At 40.8% G+C, this 21,671-nt stretch overlaps 1 protein-coding gene across 9 annotated transcripts in view; it reads right to left on the bottom strand.

The window, feature by feature from the left end:
* Window positions 1–3,027: 3,027 nt before the first annotated feature.
* tp63 (tumor protein p63) overlaps window positions 3,028–21,671 on the bottom strand; it is a 41,601-nt gene continuing 22,957 nt past the window's right edge. The window contains exons 3-13 of one of the 9 annotated variants that reach the window (XM_041263724.1): window positions 20,273–20,530; window positions 11,178–11,364; window positions 10,789–10,904; window positions 10,563–10,672; window positions 9,909–10,045; window positions 9,582–9,664; window positions 9,327–9,451; window positions 5,292–5,500; window positions 4,692–4,842; window positions 4,182–4,275; window positions 3,028–3,842 (exon numbers count right to left, since the gene is read on the bottom strand). In XM_041263724.1, the coding sequence (XP_041119658.1) occupies window positions 3,546–3,842; window positions 4,182–4,275; window positions 4,692–4,842; window positions 5,292–5,500; window positions 9,327–9,451; window positions 9,582–9,664; window positions 9,909–10,045; window positions 10,563–10,672; window positions 10,789–10,904; window positions 11,178–11,364; window positions 20,273–20,530 (1,767 nt within the window). In that variant the 3' untranslated portion in view covers window positions 3,028–3,545. Of the gene's footprint in view, window positions 3,868–4,181; window positions 4,276–4,691; window positions 4,843–5,291; window positions 5,501–9,326; window positions 9,452–9,581; window positions 9,665–9,908; window positions 10,046–10,562; window positions 10,673–10,788; window positions 10,905–11,177; window positions 11,365–20,272; window positions 20,531–21,671 lie in introns of all 9 variants that reach the window. The other 8 variants (XM_041263725.1, XM_041263726.1, XM_041263727.1 and 5 more) reach the window with 8 other exon arrangements.

Genomic DNA, 21,671 nt, shown 5'->3' with positions numbered 1-21,671 from the left:
GCATATGAGATCTTATAGCAACATCTTTGTATTATTATTTTTATGCTTAAGACTGCTGTGACACTGTGTCCCGTTTTGTAAAACTGAGTCTGTCAAAAAGGGCAAATCCTTTGAAAATGAAAGGAAAACATGTCCCTAACATAGGGCTTGAACCCACTAACTTGGAAATCCCATGCTTTCACAACAGAGCTAGTCAGCCAGCCAACTGGCTTACCTGCTGTGTAAAACACATTATTACATTGTCTGATTCGCAACTTAGTTTAAACTGACTTGAACTGGATTCAAAGCCAGACCTTATATGTATACAAGGTAAACTAAACAATATTTATGAAAATGAGAGATTAACATTTGTGCCTTATGTGGGACCAGATCCTATTACCCTGGGAATCAGAATGCAATGTTCTCCCAACTAAGTCAGTTAGAGAACAGCTTTGCACCCTTGTACAATACCAACTAGGGCTTGAATTAATTCTTTGTACACTAGGGGCAGATTGAGAATATTTTCAGTACACAAGGCAAGGCTTGAATCACAGCTATGATGTTTATTTATCAATGTCTTTCTTTTTGATCTAAGCAGAGAACACTAGTGTTTGTGCTGTTTTGGTTGGTTGTCATGTCATTTCTTTTGGTGTCATGGCAACCAGAGTTGGGTAGGGTCCTGTGGCATGGGCATCTTTTTTCGCCAGCCAGCCAAAAAACTATTCTATACCTTATAGAGAGGTGGGTAATGAATATAGTGGAATCTTATAAAGTCATAATAATGCATCAGGCAAAACAGAGCCGGAGCCAGCCTGGAACTGGAGCAGGGGCTCTCCATCAGCTCTGGAGCAAGCCTGAAGCTGAGCACAGCCAACCCTAACATACAGTGTACAGGATAGTTCTCTTATCCGGCCTTCCAGAATGTTTAAAGGTGCAGTTTTAAATGTGCTCGTAAATTGTTAAATGTCTTGACAACTAATGAAAGGGAGGTCTACACCCTATAAATCTCTCTGTTTACCTTTGTTCAAAAATCTCCCCAGGTAATAAACTCAGTAAATCTTCACCAGGGAATCCTACTGCAGAACATAATTGTGTTCTCTGCTGTTCCACCCTCTGTGCAATGCAATTTAGAAGTCTTGACTGGTTTAACAGGTTCATTGTAACTGACACACATATATACTGGTTCCACATTAATAACAATAAAAAAAACAAACAAAAAAACAAGCATTTGAGCAATGCCACTTTTCATTTTATTTTTTTATTCGAGTAACAATCTGAATCCAGATTCTCCCAAATACAGCACTGTTGTTTATAATCAAAATTACACACATATAAAAAAAAAAAAAAAAATGTAAGTTTATAAATCTGAACTGTAACATATATACACATCATTTTACAACAACGAACAAGGAACAAGAACCCAGTTGAAACGGGCTTTGTTAATGGCATTCTTGCACAAACATTTCAGTATTTGAAGAAAACACACAAAGGTTTTTCAAAATGTTTAGTAAAATATTCCCCACTTACTACAACATGGCCTTTTCACTGTTATGCACTAGCAAGACTTTATATACAAACAGTAATGGATTTCTGTACTGCTCAAGAAGCTCTTGTTGCCTGGTTTCTGAAATTGAGGACACTAAACAATATACAAATACAAATTGAAATGACTGATTCCCAGACGGCCAAGACAATGTCCTGGTCGCTGAAATAGTGAAAGGGTGTAGAAATATAATACATGCACTAAAACATTTCCGTAGACGAGCGTCTTCAACGATCATGAAGTACAGTTAGCCCAGTGAATCTTACTTCAATAACACTGACAAAGACATTTACAGAGACTCACAGCTGTCTGCTTGACATGGTTCCTTTGTTAGTTTTACTCGCTCAGAAGACATACAGTTTTATTAATAAAGAATAATTCAGCGTTTACTAGTGTGATTCCTATGTTTTGGTCGAGTGTTATGGATGAACACGTTACTTCATATTCTCACAGTATCTTGTGTACAGTTCTGTCATTTTATCACAACCCATTGCATTTCCATTAGCATACAGTTGAGATGTTCAAGTTGTTATACATTCCTGGGCTGCAAGTACAAATGTGAATGTAGTCTTCTAGATAGAAATGTACAGTATATACAGCATTAAATTGTAGATTTTTTTATTGTTCTGCTGTTTATGTTGCACAATTCTGAGAATTGCAAGCCATACCAAGGGACAAAATATAGGAAACATCTGTATTAATAACCAGGGATGGAAATAAGACTCCTATTGCATAAAACCCATTCCAGGTTTTACTACCAGCTAGATTAGCCACAGTGTATAGTCAGCAAGCTCAGATGTGTCTTATTAAAGTCATAGTAAAAGCAGGAATGGATCAGACTGCTATGCAATGGGATTCTTATTTCCATCCATGTTTTAATAAACCATATGAAAAGAAAATATAACCTCGATATATCTTTTTAACATGGTGGATATGTGTCAGCCTACAATTCAAAACGTTATGTCTTCAACATACACATGAAGAAATCTAGATTTATACGAAACAAATGCTTTGAACATATATACATTTTTAAATCATAAAAAAAATCTTTTCATATGAAAGACAACAAAAACAACAACACATATTTTCTGCTAAATGACCTTTGAAGATTGCAGAAATGTGACGCGACTACATATTAAAGAAGAAAACAGCTGTTCAACATTATAAAGGGCACATTGTGACATCAGCTCTCCATTGGTTCAGTCTACTGATTGTACATGGTAGGCCACAATCCAATACTGTAACAGCCCAGTGAAGCAATACTGGACTTGAAAATTAGGGTCAGGGGGTTGGGTAATACAAGGCTGTTACTAAACAATACTTAATCTTGTAATTACTGATCGGAAAACCAATGTTAAGTGATTGAACTTTAAAGATGACATAATACTTTGTGTGTGTGTGTGTATATATATATATATATATATATATATATATATATATATAATTTAAAGAATCAGTGGCAGAACATTTGGCTACCATGGCAGAACATTTGGCTACCATTTAATTACACTTGGGATCTTAAAAGGTCATCCAGAACCCCAAAAAGCAAGGATTTATCAGTCAGTAACCCCAGAACACAGGGAGCAGAGTACATTTTAAACCAAATAACCGAGTCAGCACCGACAAGGCCTTTTTGCAACACACTAACCTTTCTTTAATAATTAATATATATTATAAAATATTATTATTAATAAATGATCCTAAAACAAGAATGCAAACCTTTTTTTTTTGTACTGCAAGTGCTGTGTCACAAAAAAAAAAAACGCAATTAGAATTTATAACCACCACTCGCCATCCACCCAACCTGCAAAAACCAGGGCCAAGATATAGGGAGAAGAAAAAATAAACAAAGCATATTAAGTGCAACATTCTCTTATACCTTTTCTTTTTTTGTTTCAAAAAGTTTTCAAAAGTCAAATAAAAATAAAGTTTGAAGAATGAAGATGGGTTGCGTTTCCAGTCGGTACGCACCATGGTTGTGGGTCTCAGGTGTCACAGGAGAGTCGTGTCCATTGAGGGGACCTCACTCGCCTTCCTCCTTGATGCGTTGCTGTTTGTTCCGGCGGGAGTCCATGTCAAACGAGAAATCACTCCAGTCGTCGCGCGGGGGGAAGGAGATGGTCTGCCGCAGGGTGAAGCGGACAGCGTCGATGACCCGCTCGCCCCGCGCCTCTGACGAGCCCACGCTCACGGTGGAGGCTCCATTGGCTGAGCGCATGAGGTGCTGGGAAGGGGAGTACTCCAGGGTCTGCCGGTGATCCACGATCCCCTTCCAGATGGCATGCTGGAACTGCTCCGGGATCTTCAGGCGGGACAGGTCCTGCAGCAATCAAGTCCAATCAAGACTTTAAAATAACAATTCGCGCATTGTCAGGAAACCACCACCTTCATTTGACATCTAACATTTAACATTTCTGGAACCCACAAGGAGTAATTGGATCTACAGCATCAATACCTAAAATGTCAATATCATGTTTTCTGTTGAGTGGTGATATTGCCTAAGCCTTTTGTCCTCTACTGGGGAACACTATCTAAAAGGTATCAGTGTCACATGCAGATGTTTAAATGAACACTGAAGGAAAGACTAGGCTTGTAAAAACTGAGACAGATGTTTGGCTTACTACATTATACTGAGGTTTAACACACTTAAGGCGCTTACCTCCATGTTGTAATGCTCGATCTGGTAAATGCTGGTGAGCCCCTGGGTAGTGAAATAGTCCAGACACGACGAGCAGCCGAGCCTCAGCAGGAAACTAGAAACACAACAGGAACGTGAGGGTTATTGGACAAAACACAGAATCATGCTGTAGGGCTGCTACTGTGTTTTCATGGCAGCATAAAAAAAATAAAATAAAAACAGGTATTTCATTAAGCTAACAGTTCAAAAAGCAGGATCTTAATCAGTGGCTTACAGTACAATACAGAGATCAAGGCATTTAGTAGAAAGATGCTTCCTAGCCAAGGGAAGGGTGGTTTGCACATTTAATAATAATAATAATAATAATAATAATAATAATAATAATAATAATAATAATAATATCAGAACTAACTCTAGGAATGTTTTCAAGGTTACTAGAATAAGGCTTGGCAGTGGCTGGATTCTTATCTAAACTAACAAGTCACACTCTCCTGGCTGTATGCAGATGCCTTGCTCAGGGCGTTTGCTCACCTGGAGATGCTGCTGTCGGTGGGGTAGGGGGGCGGAGGGGTGCAGTGTGACGACAGCGGCTGCATGGGCAGCTGGGACTGCACAGCCTGCGTGGGGCTGAGCGCGCTCATATCACTGCCCATGGGGATGTGTGAGCCCATTATCGGAGCCACTGCGGGCACAAGAAACAGAGCAAACACATTCAAGATCCAAACTTCCCCAGCATCCAACCAACTGAGGACTCAATATACATTATGAGTAAACACACAAATAGAAGAAATCAGAAGCGCTAGATTACAGCTTCTTTGTGATACAAAATAGTCTGGGGTTTGCCTTTTGATTGCAATACACACGGTCAAAACCCAGCTACCTCTCCGCTTTACAGATCATCTACTAACATTTCTGTAACCAAACTCGTAACACGATTTGTGGCGTCAATACTAATGATCACCCGTGTACGTGGTTATTTCCAATTCACTCGCACAATGTGTTTGCTGGCAGTATGTAAACCGAGCTGACGGATAGAGATTGCATGGTAAAGCAAACTGTTTCACTGTGGTTCATACTGTCCTCCAGTGGCTCCGCAGCTGTGTGCCTGAGCCAGGTGTCGAGAGTACTTACTGTCGGCTAGGCCCCCGGACATGCCGGAGGGGGTGAGCGCGTTGCGCTGCTGGGGGTTGATGAGCTGACTGACGGAGGGCAGTTTGTTGATGATTGGCATTTTGTTGAGTGGGGGTGAGCTGGAGCCGTAGGATGACGGTGATTGCATGGAAGTCCTGGGGCACGGAAAAGCATACATGCCGTTACTCTCGTCGTCGAAGACACCGAATCTTCAACAACACAAAGCCCAGTTTAATCAATCAGTCACAATGTACAGCACTCTGCACACAGACAACAGCAGGAGCTACTGCTCCTCTCAATTTCTCCCTTTCAGCTTACACATATCCCTCCAACTTGATTCTGTGTTGGGAAACAAATTATAGAACCTTGAGTAAACACTGGAAAAGTAGATGAACTCATTTATGCCTGCATTTAGGTTGTATGGGAATTGCATCCAGGTATGATAATGCATTTCTATGGTTAATGTATGCTTGTCCAGCATTTGGTATTTGTAAGTGTTGCACAACATTCATGGTGTTGAACAAAGTGCTGTAGTGTTCGAGTGTGCTTTCTTTACCACGGCTCTAATGCTGCTGCTTGTACCAATATCACACTGTTTTTAAGTGCTGGATCTGGTGTTTTAACGAGGTACAGTAACAGACTGTGTTCCACCGGAAAGTTAAGGAACTTTGCATGCACTGCAGTCCACCTTTCTGGACCTGTTTATAATGGGGTGCACTGTACCATGAAGGAAGGAATGCCTTCCAAGTCATTTTAAAAGTGTTACTGTATATGTTCTTCCTATAACCTTTTATCACATGGAGCATCATGCGATGTCTTTCGATGTAGTGAGATAGGTGTAGGTGGGCCAGTGCTGAGATCAGATCTATATTAGGGCCAATTCAAATCAGTGAGAAGTAAGATAAAGCAAGTGACAGAAAAAGACTCAGAAACAGAGAAAAATGAGACATTTATTGAAAAAACAAAACAAAAACAAAAAAGTGCAAGTAGAGCTTCAAACAACTGAACAATAAAATCTGTTTCAAACAGACTCAACACGAACACGGATTCTACAAATATCATGTTGCTCTGCGTATGATGATTGCACATTCGTTGTAACAACTGTTCCAGCTGTTTCCTTAGAAAATCAACCTGTCCAGCAGTATGTTGTAAATTAGCTTGTAATCATTTTAACATGACCAGCATTATTATTATTATTATTATTATTATTATTATTATTATTATTATTATTATTATTATTATTATTCATTGTATCTTACAGAAATAACAGAAACACATTGAGCCCAGCTCCAAGGGAACAAGTTTAAAACACCATAATAAAAACGAAAGCACCAAAAAAATATAAGCAAGCATTTCAAAAGAAGTTTACAAACATGATCAGTTTAAAAGATGTGCACAAATACATCCAGCCAATACACTGCACTACATCAGCAATGTAATCTCTGCCCTGTTCTCAGGGAATGTGCAATACAAGCAATATAGACCCTCAAACCATCATGTTGGTTCCTATTTTAAGTGTAATGTTCAAATGCGTTCAATTGCCAATCAACAAGATAAAAGCATGCATGTACAAAAGGGTGTCTCATTTAGGATTCGCCCCAGAACTTTTGGAAGTTGACTTTACAGAAGGAGCAATACATTTCTAGTGTACTGGGACATTAATCCAATGAAGGAGTCATTAGAGATATTCATGTTCCATATGCAACAACTTCTGCAATGAGGCATGCAATAGAATCGTCACAATCTGGTGTAGAGATCTGGTAAAACAAGAATCTACGGCCGTGTAAATGTTTTTGGAAATTGGACTGGAAAAGAATAACTGTTGTTGTTTGTCTTTTAAACTAACTGAGGAATGTTTAAGGTGGTCTCAGTCTGTGCTGGAGAGATTCTCCTTGCCATGCTTGGACTCCAAGAGTTCAGTTCGGAGGCAGGCCTTAAGCCGACTGTAAAGAAGGAACCAAAGAAAAAGAAAGAGCAGATAAGGGCAGGGGGATTGTCATTGGTAACGGACATCTTCGTGACCACGGCGAGGGCAGTGAGACAGGAGTGAAGTTCAGGGAGTTCAGAGAAATATAACTTGTTCTGCTAGAAGATAAATCACTAAACACAAGAGCACCTGTACTACATGTCACTCAGCGCAGCTGTCACTGAGATGTGTCTTGTGTATTAGTTCAGTGTAAAACTGCTTGCAAACTGCGGGTCAGTCTGGACAGCAAGATTAACAGTTCAGATATTCTACATGTTCCGAATTGAGTTAATACTTTCTCTTAACATTTCATAGCTACCAAAAGAAATGAATACCTATGTAAGAAACACAAGTTTCAGCTAAGGCATGAAGATGCAAGGGACTCCCAGACAACCCCCTAGTGGATCAGACACAGACAGACAGCTACAGTCCCACCTCTTTCCAGCAGGTGTCACTGTTAAGCAGTGGTGCAGTTTTTTTTTTTTTTTTTTTTTTTTTTTTTACAAAAGGTGAAGTGAAAAACAATGTATTTAAATGTAATAATGTGAACCCCCTGGTAAAATAGGAGACACAAACACATGAATAAGGTGTGTGGGGGGATGGGATGGGTATTTCAAGAATAAAAGAAAGAAAACAGAAAACACTCAAATCTTCTTAAAGGAAACCAGGTCTTTTATTTATGTAAACTAATCAATGTCCCTTCAAAGAGAGCTTGAAATAAAACAAAGATACAGAATCCACGACCACGAAGATGCTCTAATCTAATGAACAGAAGAGAAGGAAAAAAGAGAAGGTACAAGACTGAACAAACAGCATGCAAGTATAGTGACAGCAGCACAGAGAGAGCGAGAGAGAAGAGATACTTTCTAAACTACTCAACAGGTGGGGTGAAGGGAGTGCTACTCTAGAAAAACTACTTGAAATGCATCATTTTTTTAATTTAATTTTTTTCTTCCCTGTCGGCAGATAGACAATGACAACAGCACAGTGAATTATGATTTTGGATTATAATAACGAAACTGCCAGATTCCTGGTAATGTTGTTACACTGTCGTGAATTCACCCTCTTCCCTTTACCCCACTCCTCTTGCAATATATTTTCTTAGGAAAAAAAAAACAAAACATCAAGCCGAAAGGATGTGGTTGGAGGAATGGTCCAGGGGTGACAAACCATTTCAATAAGCGTTACCTAGCCCATCTTTACCGAGTTATTTGCAAATGACTAGACGATGACATAAACCAGTGCTCTGAATTTGTTCTGGAAGATGGAAAAAGGGTGAAGCCTTCTAATCTTCTTTTATTAGTATTTTTTATTAAAGATTATTTCTAAAAAAACAAACTGGGGGAGAAAAACCTGTAAAAAAAAAAAAAAAAAAAACTGGCAGGGTTCCTAAACTAAACGCAAAATGCACAATTTAACACAAACACATCATAGCACCGCCAGGAATCTGTCAGTTCGTTAATTAAAAACAATAGATAAAACAATAATTACTACGGGCGTCGCTGCCAAGAAATCTAAACTATAATTTGCATCTCTCTCTCTCTCGTTTTCTTATTTTGCCTACATAAGCTAGCGCTAGAGTACAGATTTTTTATGTGTGGTTGTGAGAAGCTGTGTGTGTGTGTGTGTGTGTGTGTGTGTGTTTGTTATGGGTTTGTGATGTTAAGCCATAATTGTTTAACTCAGGGATCAGATCCTTGTTTACACCTATGCTGAATGACCTACACACTTGATTGTAGTCTGCTCAATTGTTGTTGGCAATTAGTTACGTGTTCAATTAACGGCAACCTACTTTTCCCCTCCCTCCATAAAATGCATGTGAAAAGTATAACAATTAAAAACTTTTTTGAAGCAGGTCATTTTGAAAAGCAGGTAAACAGTACTGTCTCAAATTACAGAACAAGGGGAATTGTTATTAGAATCAGCTCAGCTGAACAAAGCTTGTGAACTGTAGCTCAGATAGATCTGAGCCATGGAGCTGGACAAGTGTATGTGTGATGGACGGAGCAGTGTGTTTTGTCCTTGTGCTCTAGCGCTGTATTGGCAGGCTGCTGTGGAGTGATACTCACTGTTTCTGGAGCAGGTGCTGCTGCTGCTGCCTGTATGTTTCGATAGTGTGCTGTGGCAAGAACTGCATGAGCTCCAAAGACTCTTTAATTTTCACCAAAATCTCATAAATTTCACGGCCTTTTATCTGCAAAGAAAAGAAAAATCTGATTGGTGTGTGTTCCGCGAGTGACAAATTTGAAAGCGAATACACCAGATGACTCATTTTCTGAAGAACAAAACATAGGAGGTATAATAATGCAGTGATAAAAACTTACAGATAGACAAAATAATTCATCGTCCGTGTTTCTTCTCTTCTTAATCGATGTCATCTGTATTCCATGGGATGTCGGGCGGAAAGCTACAAAACAAACAAACAAAAATTAATGCTTTGAGAAATTGAAAAGAAAGAAAGAAAGAAAGAAAGAAAGAAAAAAGAAAGAAAGAAAGAAAGAAAGAAAGAAAGAAAGAACTACACTATATATTGAAAAGGCAGCTTAGGCCAGAGCAGAGGTCCTCGAATAAAAAAGCATGCAGGTGAGCGACATGCTGCGTCCACGCTCCTGCACTCAAGAGTCCCAACACCAGCACCAATAGTTACTTACGGCGTTTCGTACCATCACCATTTTTTGTTCCATCTGTGACCTGCTGTTTTCGGATGCTGTCCTCATCTGCCTTGCGGTCTCGGCCCGGGCAGGCGCAGATTCGGGCCTCGAAGCAGCGGCGACCCAGGACCTGACCACTAGAATGCAACAGAAAAGAACCACAGGTTACAGGTCCAGCTAAAATTGGATCCCTTTTAACGATAATAGGGCTCAGCTGCACCAGTGGTGGTCAAGTATCTTAATGCATTATTATTTTTGAAAAAATCCAGTGTTTCCCTGGAATTCGGATGACTGTATTCTTTTAACCTATTCCTAAGTAGTAAATATGTTTGGATTAATAGATTTTATAATTCTTCTGCCTCGCTTTTGACCAGGGCTCTTCTGGGCTTCATTTTAGTCAAGCTCTCAGTTACTTAAATTGAGCCAATTGGCTTAATTAGTCAAGATTAACTTGTCTTCCAGATCTTTAGCCATTGATGACATAAGACCCCTATAAACCCTGCAGGACTGGGCATCTCCAGGACCAGGGTTGAAGACCCCTGCTTTAGACAGAGATGTCCCAGTCTACCCAAGCAGCGACACCACGTCTGTACATGACAGACTGCTGTGAATATGAAACAGGGCCTGTATTCCAGGTGCTACTCTGAGACTTACTCTCTGGTCTCCAGTGTGACAATGATGAGGATGGGGCGCCGGTTCATTCCCCCGACACAGCTACTGTTGCACATGAAGTTGTAAAGGATGGTGGTAAACTCAGTGCCCACCTGTACAGAAAACAGAGGAACAAATTATTTGCGTTTCCAAATCCCATTACTACTCCCAATTAATTCTATAGAGTCAGATAGCAAAACAACAAGCAATAAAGAGCAATGATTTTTACCTGGGGTGGTTCATAGGGCACCAGAACGCTCTGCCGGCCGGTGATTGGGTCCTCCACATACTGGGCATGGTTATTTCCTTCCACTCGGATCAGGTGACTGGGCGGTGCTACCTGGCCTAGAAGACAATAAGTCCAGAAATACATTACAAGCAATAGCAAATAGTCTAAATAGGAGATGCTGGTGGATTAAATCTGATCATAGCTAATGCCTGGACTTTTCACTTATGCCCGGACACAGGTTGTGTCAATGGTTTATTTTTTTCCCCCATTAATAGGGGCTGAAGTAAATCCAAAGCAGGGGAGTAAAGATCTTGATGCAGAATGTACACGTGTCATTTTAGTATTGTTGATGTTTTTATGAGTGCGCTGGACAGCGAGCGGCGCCTCACCATCGTTGAACTCGCGACTCAGCTCATGGTTGGGACAGCGTTTCACCACCTCTGTGACGTGCTCCGCCTTCTTGTACACCGGCATCGCCCGGATCACCGCGCCCTGAGGAGGAGGGGTCATCATCTTGATCTGAATCGGGCAGGTCTTGGCAATCTGACAGTACAGTTTCTTCAGATCTGTCGAGTACTGCATGGGTTAAACACAAGAGGGGAATAGTTAGTGAACAGTCAGCAGCATGAAGTTGCAATCAAAAAACACCTACCTACAACATCAATACTAAATACTAAGTCAGTACAGTGCAGATAGCAGGCAATTTAGTTAGTGAATAAATATAAATAACAATTAGCTCAGGTGCTGATAATCAGGTTGGCATCACTGATATTCATTGGATTAATCTACCATTCGAAGTGAAACAAGTGATGAAACAGCTTCTTGGACTTGTGTGGATTGCTTTTCTTACTGTGGAGAAAAGCGATCCACACGTTTCTTCGGCGGAGAGCTCAATATGAATAATCTGTTTGCGCAGCTCCAACCAGCTCAGATAAATGCGGTTTACAGTTTATTATTATTATTATTTGACATGAGTCATAATGAACATACTTCTCCTGTGAAGGAATAAATCCAAGGGGTTTGGCAGTCCTATTCATTTCACTATTCACAAATACATGTCCTGTTATTAACATCACCATGGTGACACATCATCACTGAAGTATCTGGTACGACTGCGGTTTTATTTCGGAATGAAACATCCCGTATCACCGGAGCACCAGCTGGCTGAGGCAGTGAGAAATGAACGTTCAGTTAACACAGCAGTACAAAATTGTTAGCAACAACACTTCAATGTTGGACTAAGTGAATAACTGTTACCTTACCAACTTTTCACTGTCATGGTAACTGTTCTGAAGCATGTGTCAGTTTGACTCAGACGCTAACGACAGACACATTTGTATCATCAGGGAACACTTCAGATTCCTACAGGATGACTGCGCTGAGTGACTCGACGGAGTGAACTGCATCTCTACACCGGTACATGTGTGCTCGAGTATGAAACCTACAGGGTTTCTAACAGTTAAACCATTAAACCCAAAGGATACCCTCCACAGCACAAAATAACACTTTAGAAGCACGTGGAAACAGATTCATGTTCTGGTACAGGCTTGCCTGCAGGGCTGAGATTCAACAGCACCTTCCGAAACCCAGAGCTGTCAGACACAACGCCAAGCATTTCAAAAACACGGATACACCACAGCTCGCAAACTGCAAGAAGCCAAGAAAGGAAAAAAAAAGCAAGTAAGAAATAGACTATGCCCTGCATGAAGTCCTATAAGAATTTAAGCTAATTCGTGAGCGATTTGACTGATCTCCCACTATACAGTATAGAGTGAGGGTTTAGAGGGTCCCTTTCAAACTAAAAGTGCTTTAAACTGATGCACCCAACTCAGGCTTATTTTCATGTTTTCATTTACCTAAATTACCTTTACTAGGAATACAGTATTCAAGTGTAAAAAAAAAAAAAAAAAATGTGAGGAACCATCCGTGCCACTAATTCCCTTAAAGCTGCATGTTTTATAAAGTGGCTCACAACTCTACAGAAGCTTCAGCCTTACAGTAATGCAGGAGAGGCTAAATAACTTAATTTAAAATTGACTGGTTCTAGAAAAGGTTAAATCAGTTTCCAAACTACTGAAGATTATTTTTACACAGAAAAAAATGAGCTTTCTAAGGAATCAATTCCATGTTTTTATAAGAATTAAGGCAGAGCTTCCCACTAGACAACCATTTTATTTAATTTAATCCTCTCTCTCAGATTTTGTAAGAGTGTTTGGGGCTATTCCCTGGAACAATGGTACATTAAATTCCATTTCTATGAATATTTTATAATCTGTTCCAGTGAATGAAGCCCTACCCTTCCAGCCACCTGCCTATGCGGAGATAGTGTTACATAAACTTGGCACTGTATTCAGCAGTACCATAAGAGCCCCCCCTGAACCAAAACACACACGTGCCAACTATTGTAAGCCAGAACACCTGCCTCACCTCACCAACCTCCCCATCACGGACTGGCAAACTGTTTTGTTGTTTCTCTGAACCAATTATCACCAACACAACTTGGCAACTTTGTTCATACAGGAAACGTAGTATTTCAATTGCAAACTTATAGCCAGCAGCTAATTGTGTTCATACTGTCTTGTCCACACATCTTGGAAGTTTGTAGCCAGAACATTAAGGTGTTCAGATTGAATTTAACTTTATTGTAAGTTTGAATGCAGGTCTATTTTTGGGAGGAGGGGGGACGATAGCTGTGTTTACTGTGGAACTTCTAACTAAGAGCAAAACATTTGAATTAATTCACTCCCTTTATACGTACATACACATACACACACACACACAGCCAATCTGCTATCGCCTGTCGGACTAATTACCCAATAAAGGGCTAGAAAGCAGGCGTGTGGGCCTGGGGTCTCTCTACAGACAGGATGGAAGCATTCACTCATTTACACAGACAAAACCGCATTCAAACTTACCGAAAGAAACAAAGAATGTGTCTCAGTAATTCTCCACTCCCTTGGGGCTGACACATCCTTAAAACACTCATAATACCGGACTCAGAAAAGCAGCTGTGCCCAGCTAAGAGGTAGGGATTCGCCAATTAACTACAACAAAATATTTCTGCCTCCAAGGCGCGTTTTCTTTTTTGCTGAGCTCTCTGGGTTACAATCTTCCAACAGAAAGTGGACTCCTTTAGTTCAGGACTGTTTAGGCTCCTGCAATGTCGAAACAGTGTTCAGTTTGTAACTAGAAGAGGACCTAACCCTGCAATGGTTAATTCGTGCAGCATTAAAAGACAACACTGAAAATCTGATGCTTGGCTACGTGATTCGACTATGTCTTGGTTCAGTCTCTCTCCTTGGTGGGATCCTAAATTTCACACTGAGAGGCCTGTGGTCTAGTTAGTGTTAGACACATGCTTGCAAATATCCCTGTAGTTCATTCCCCATTAGGGTTGGAAAATGGAGACGGCTATTACAGGCACACACAGTTAACTGCAATCGTGCCACTGTGACTTGTAGCACACCCTGAGGTTTTGGGCCACGTTCCAGCCACGCTGCCTGAGCTAATCAAGAATGCCGACATTGTCTCCACCTTCACCTCTAGTCAAATAGTTCAATTTACACAGATATAAAGAGAATTAAACACACACACGCACACACAAACACAGAGCGCTTTAACAGCCCTTGTCATCCCAGCCCCGAGGCTACAAACTCTCAAGCACAAATATGCATTCATTCAATTTTGTTTGCTCGCTGGAAATCTCAATGGAAAGAACTTTGAAAGGCAACGGGTGACACTGAGGGCTAGTTTGATTTTGTTGATTTGGGGAGGGGGGGTGGTACCTTTTTTTTAATAACCTCTTTGTGAAAATGTTCAGTTTTGAGTCAAGTATTGCGATGTAGGGGTCTCCAAAGTTGCACATCCGATAAAGGTGCTCTGCATGGAGTGCAGGATGCGCCCTATAGCCTGGAAGTCACTGCCGAGAGTGGATGAGAGCTCCCAGGGGTCTACGCACAATTGGCCAAGCGGCACCCAGGGTAGAGAGCTTAGGTGGGCCAGGGTGTCCTCGGCTCACTGCACACCAGCGACCCCTGTAGACTGGCCAGGTGCCTGCAAGATTGCCTGTAAGCTGCCCAGAGGTGTGTCGTCCTCCGACGTTGTAGCTCTGGGTTAGCTGTATGGCAGGCCTGCAGAGTGAAAAGAAGCGGTTGGCTGACGGCACACGCTTCAGAGTCAGCACGGTGTGGTAATGGTGAGCTGAGCCTAAAATACAACTGGACATTTCAAACTGGGAGAAAAATGGGGTAAAATCAATTGGTGACTACTAAATAAAAAAAAAACTAAAGGGAACTAGTAATACTGGCTTCTGTAGCTTTATATCTAGCCCCATGCCACTGAACTTGCAGTATTAAACAGGCTGGAAGAGGCAGGAGAGTATCCCAATCCCCAGAGGCCGCTGTACTGAGCCATTTTAAAGTTCTGCCCAGAAGTCAAAACACCAAAAACATAATTAATTAATAGAGCCCCCACCCCACCCCACCCCACCCCACCCCTGGGACCCTGGATTCTAGATTCTAAGATTTAAACCTGACTAGATGCAAACCTCAAGTCCTCCCCTCTCCCCCAAGTGAAAGGGTGTGTGTAGCACCCCAGCGTACCTGATCAGATTATCAAAGCTCAGTGACTGCCAGTAAAACACATCATTAAGGTGAGTAATTTTCCTGTTTACATCAAACGCCCCCCCCCCCCCCCCCCCCCCCCCCACCACACTCAGACAGGTCTGCTCTTGCGGAGTATTGGAACGAGTTGCAGCATTCCCTTTTTCCAGACGAACGCTGTGGGCACTGGGCCTAGGCAAGTCCCAACAGCAGCCCAGGCATTGAGCAAGCTCATTTGGCGCCCCTGGTCTTGTCTTATTCATACCTTACAAGTAGTGTCATGTCTATAGCCTCTCCGAAATCGTATTTCATCTGCCACACACAAAAGTGGGTCTGTGTTGTTTTTTAAATTGCAAAAAAACCACCAAAAAAAACACACCTGCCTACGGACATTAAAAACCACACGACAAGCACATTATTTTGATGTTTCCAGGTAATCTTATTTTTTAGACATCTGTAACTTCTCGAAAAAGAAAAAAAAAAAAAAAGTACTGCACAAGTGTTTCCACTCTAGGACCCCCTGAAAGATTTAGGTAAGGTGGGGTGGTGGAGTACATACTCCTGTGGACACAATCTGTTCAGCAAAATACTTGAAATATTCCCCCCCCCCCCCCACCACACACACACACACACACACACACACAAACAACACCATAGCAGTGCACTTGACAAGATTTCCTAGAGAACCAAGAGCGCACTTCAAGCATGGTACAGCAGCACTTCACAAGCTATGGCTTGAACACATTCTGCATTCTAACACAACACAAGCACACACAAGCCAGCTCATGAGCACTGATAAGCTTCCCAGTGCCATGTCATGCATGTGTCACTTATTACAATTAATCTCTTTGAAAACTATTAGAATTCCTGCACAGCAGTTCCTGATGTAGGACTGTGTTGATGAAAGGGAATAATAATAAGAGAAACTATAAAAAAAAACAAATGCGCAGGAGTTGCAGAGTACAATATATCTTAACCCTCTCCTCCTCTTCAACCCGCTTCAAATCCTGTAACTATGACATCAGAAGGGGAAGGTGCACTGTGGACTGAAGTTAAGTGGATGTTAGGGTGGATTTTTACCACCATGCCTTAACATACAGAGTCTCTATTAAGGGCTCTATCTGGCTGCTCTTTTCTGGCTGTATTCTTCTAAGGGAGTCTTATTCGAACCTATAGACTCTTCTGTCTGGTGTTCTACTACCTAATTTTTCAACTACTCAGATCAGCTGCTATACATTCAGCATGGTATTCGTTTATGCAGAATAAAGGGCACCCTTTTTTTCTACATTGTAATGGAATGTAACGCAACGCAGTATCTTGAGAGTCCAAAATAAGATCAAGAATGTCCTAATTGATTGCGATCATTGTAATAAAAATGCCCAACCCCAAAATAATGGATTCAAATATTTTAGTGCAAAACGACAACAGCAAGAGTGGTTTCATGTACTGAAATAAAATACAGCACACCATTTATAAATGAGGGTTTATTAGTTCTTAAACGTCCTTGCTTGGAAGTATGCTATTTAGTGTATACATTATAGTCTGTATACATTATAGTCTGTTGCTTATATAAATGAATCACTTTAAAATGTATTCTTTTTTTTTTTTTTTTTAATCCCAAGTAATTTTTCCAAATTCTTCAGTAGTGCTGTGCAGCAACGGTAATCTTACCTATTAAAAGTTTCAGGTTTATAATAACCTGTTTGAAAACCGGCTTTTCAAAAGAATTACCAAGGAAAACATGTCCCTATCAGTGCAGCATATCTCCTGGAGCTCTCCCCGCGACTGTGTGGATTGAGCTCATTCTTCTGCGGCTAACAAGCTGGGACAGGCTTCTTGACACAAACAAGTCTCAGCCCCATCTCGTGCGGAATGGGATGGGTGCAGATGTTCCCCTGCAAGCTCCATCTTGCCTCTTGCAAGAGCATTCATCTCCAAACACATTATTCTACCCACTGCGCCTGCGGTGAAATCCACCAAGGATTCTCTTAGACTTAACCCATTAACAGCATGCAGTTGCAAAATGCAGACTGTTTCAGAACAGGCAATGAACCTGACCAATTACTGTGTGTTTAACCACCCCCCACCTTATCTCCCACCCATCCCAAAAAAACTTTAGTGGTCAATTACATTTTTTTTTCTTTTTCTGTTGGAAGGGCCCTAAAGTAGAATCGTGCACACAATCAGGACCCTATATAACCTATTTTAGTAGAAGTCTAGTAGACTAGCATTTCAATTCATGGTTGAAACACTAGTTTAAAACCAAGCGTCTCTTACCACATCACAAACGGGACGTAAACAGTTTTCAAACAGCCGTGCAAAAACAAACTGCAAGGCGGGTAACATGAAACCTCTTCTACACTGAATTGTTGCCAATGTATACACTGTGTTTGTTATTTTAAACCCTGTGATTTTTTCTTTTTGTATGCAATTGGACAGGGGAGTGGGCCCTGTGGGTGTGGTCAGTGTGCTGTGACAGTCTCACACTGGAGAAGGTAGAAGTGGGAGAAGGATTAAATTCAAACAGAAAAACAAGGAGGAGAGCATCAATTCACTACACTGCACTGCACTACAGCCCTGCTGCTCTTTCATCATCAGAGCTGAGGAAGTGACATCCCCCTAAGCAGCCCACCAGTAAGGAATAACAGGGACAGGAATAACCGCAGCCCTCTTTTGGGTAAAAATAGTCAATTCTGACATTTTCATATGCTGGCTGATTCAGAACTCACAGGACACATCTATTAAATGGATGATGTAAAAAAGTTACAGATACTATAACTTACTCACTTGTCCAGTCACCTTTTGTATAACCCTATATATAATAATAATAATAATAATAATAATATAATAATAATAATAATAATAATAATAATAATAATAATAATATCTTTTTTTATTCTAAAACAGAAATCCAGCTAACTAAAAAGGAATTATGTTGGCAATGTTGGATCGCACTGGATTTTATATCTCCCATTATTACTTTTTAAATTAAAAAACATTCTAAAAACACTGTATAACCAATATAATGTCACAACAAAAACAAAAACAAAACAAAAAACCCACACATGGAGGCAGCTAGAAGGTTAAGATAATAAAAACAAAGCACCAACTGTACAGAACCTGGGTGTATCCAGCAATGCTATCATTGTCATTATACATTTCAGTGACACAAACACCCTAGCAAGGCTTCAGAAAAGGGACAGCGCACCCGAGAGCAGCCAGGCTTGGCTGTTCACACCTCTTCTGGAAACAATCACAGGTTTGACAGCACTTTGTTTTTTTGGAAGTAAAAACGAAAGGATGGGTGAGTGTTTGTGTGTGTGTGGGAATTGGGTGAATGTCACTATCCCACACTGAGCACTGATGATGATTGCAATATCGTCCGGAACTTCCTCTCACCTAATCCCTCTGTTCATTCAATGTGTATTATCTTAGAGCTTTCAACTGTGCAATATGCGAAGGGCTCTTTCAACAATAGCTTTCGGAACAATTACAGAACATTAAATAGGAAAATCTAATGATTAAAAATGCATTTCCCATGAATGACCAACCAAAAAACAAAAACAGACAATGATAACAAAACTTTTTTATTTTTAAATTTTTAAGGTTGTGAGCTGGAGTGCCATTTGTGCCAACTATCCAGCTATTCATTTGTCAATTTGTTTGTCAGTTCATAAATTGATCTATTTGTCCAGCAATTTGCATGCAGTGAGACGGAAGTCTCCATTGAAAATCAGCAGAGTCGAGTATTTTGTTAAATAGAATATCTTTTGAAATGCCCTTTCTAATAAACTGCAATATTATTGGCTGAAGCAGCTTTGAGTGAGGCTGGATTTTCATTGGATAAAATGTTAGTGTGCTCCCATTGGCTAGAAAGGTTGCAGTGTTTTCGGCACAGTGCAAGATTGACATTTGGAAGTTTGTCTGTTTGTTGTGAAGTTTGCAGGGAAGTTTGTTTGCTTGATTGGAAATTTGCAGGTCCGTACAGCCTTTCGTATTAACGAATTGGCAAAATAATGAATTAATTATTAGATTAATTAACAAATAAGTTTATGAATTACTGTATGAACTGACAAATTTATGGAAAAGTTGCTGGACAAATAGACCAATTCATAAATTGACAAATTAATTGACAAACAAATTGACAAATGAATGGCTGGATAGTTTTGGCACAAATGGCGCTCCATAGTGGGCTCTGATCTGTAGATTGCCTTGCAGCCTCGGCAACAACGCTGAGTATGCCTTTAACAGTAGGGGGCACTGTAGAGCAAAGACATCCTTCTAGATTTTGTTTTTATTTACAGTAAGTGCATGCGGTTATCTCTCTGCTTCCTTTGGTTCACAGATCAATCAAAATCAACCAACAAACAATTGTCAACAAAAGAGCAATGCATTTCAGCTGCAATTTGTATTAGTGAAGTTTACGGAAATATTCCTAAATTCATCAGTGAGAACGATGCTATAGAAACATGCTTATCGAGGCCACTGGAGAAGCCTGCTTCGCCTGTTTCTCGAACCGCAGCTGCGTGGCGTCTTTCCAAAAACTGTCACACACAGACAACCGGTCCCTTCTCAGTGCTGTGCTGACAATCAGTCATCCCTTCCACTCCCTCCTTTAACCTAACATGCCAGCTCAACAAGTAGAATGAACAACTCTCAGCCCTGGCGAAGAGCAGAGACTTTCACAGGTATATATAACCCCACTATGCGTCACTACAGTGCTCTCATTCTAGGCTGTAAATGTACGCGAGTGAGGTCTCTCAGAGCTCCTTTTTAATAAAGCCATTGAATAATAATAATAATAATAATAATAATAATAATAATAATAATAATAATAATAATAATAATAATAATGTGTTATAAAGCACGGCTTGGGCACTTACCGTCCAGGTGGCAGACTTGGCGGTGCTGGACTGCTGGAAGGAGACGTCGAAGGTGTGTGGCCCGGGGTAGTCTGTGTTGGAAGGGATGGCTGGCGATGGGGAGAGCGCATCGAAGGTGGAGCTGGGCTGGGCGTAGGGAGAGGGGGCCGTCACGTTGTTCTGGGCGTGCTCGTTGTTGTAGGGGCTAGTGGAGGAGGAGCCCCCATTCTGCATCTGCTGGTCCATGCTGTTTAGGAGCCCCAGGTTTGTGTACTGAGACTGGAGTGCCAACATGGAGAGCGAGAGAGAGAGAGAGGGAGGGAGAGAGGGAGGGAGAGAGGGGGAATTGATTACAAACCAGCAGAATATAGAACAGGGGCTGAAACAGGACCAACGGGATTTCGAACACAATGAAAAAGAGTAAGTGGCTAAAGTGACTAAACTGGGTAGGAGAAGCATCACTTACAGTAGCTGCATCAAATCTGCATAAACCATCAACTTGCTGGCGGTTTCACAGTAGCGCTCATCACTGGCATGTGGGCTTTTGTTAATCTCGCTTTGGTATCAGAACCAGTTATTTTATGTCAGCAGGTGACACTTCAGTGCTGCCTTGCAGGTGAACAGGAGTTTGCAGTAAGCTCTTCAAGTTTAAAGATCCATCGGTTTCCACCGAGAAACCTTGAGTAATGATTATGAAGATAAGGAAGACATCTTAAATGTGTCTGTATACATCCTGACTGTAAACAGGGATACATTCAAGGAAATCAACCCAACTTGCGTTTCATGGTCTTTAAACTATTAGGCTCAAGTTCAGAACAGATTAAAATCATAAACAAAACTGGTTGATCAACTTAGCTATTGTGTTCCATTGAAATACTTATAAAAACATGTACCTGCAATTTGACACTTGTTTTTCTAATAGAAAACTAAAGAGGCATTACTAGAGCTATATACTACATGTTCTCTACAAGATGAGAAAACCAACCCCAAGGATTCTTTCAGGTTTATTAATACCAAATCTGGAGTAAAGGTCACCTAATTCTCAAAGGCAAATAGCTACAGTGCAGTATCTCCCATCAACTACATACAGTACAGTGAACCCATTCCCTTTGCATTGCTGACACATGGCAACACACTGTGACGGCATATAATCAAATCTTCAATTATGGTCTCTTGACGTTTCAAAAAAATTAGCCTGCACACACAGACTCTAATCTTGCCTCTGATTCGATAACGTTTTTTTTGCAATGATTTTTCGTTGCAATATTTCTTTCATAGCCAATTACTGTTCAAGTATGCCCAACGTAAATGTTCTTTGTGCTGACAGCAAACGGAAGATTGCCAACTTAAGATGCCTTAATGGAGTTTGTGAATTCTTTCAAGTTGCCAACAGTGCTTTGTGACACAATCCGGCTGTTTA

The sequence above is a fragment of the Polyodon spathula genome, chromosome 11 (genome assembly GCF_017654505.1).
Source record: "Polyodon spathula isolate WHYD16114869_AA chromosome 11, ASM1765450v1, whole genome shotgun sequence".
NCBI lineage: Eukaryota > Metazoa > Chordata > Actinopteri > Acipenseriformes > Polyodontidae > Polyodon > Polyodon spathula.
This window is presented reverse-complemented; position numbering and strand designations above follow the sequence as displayed.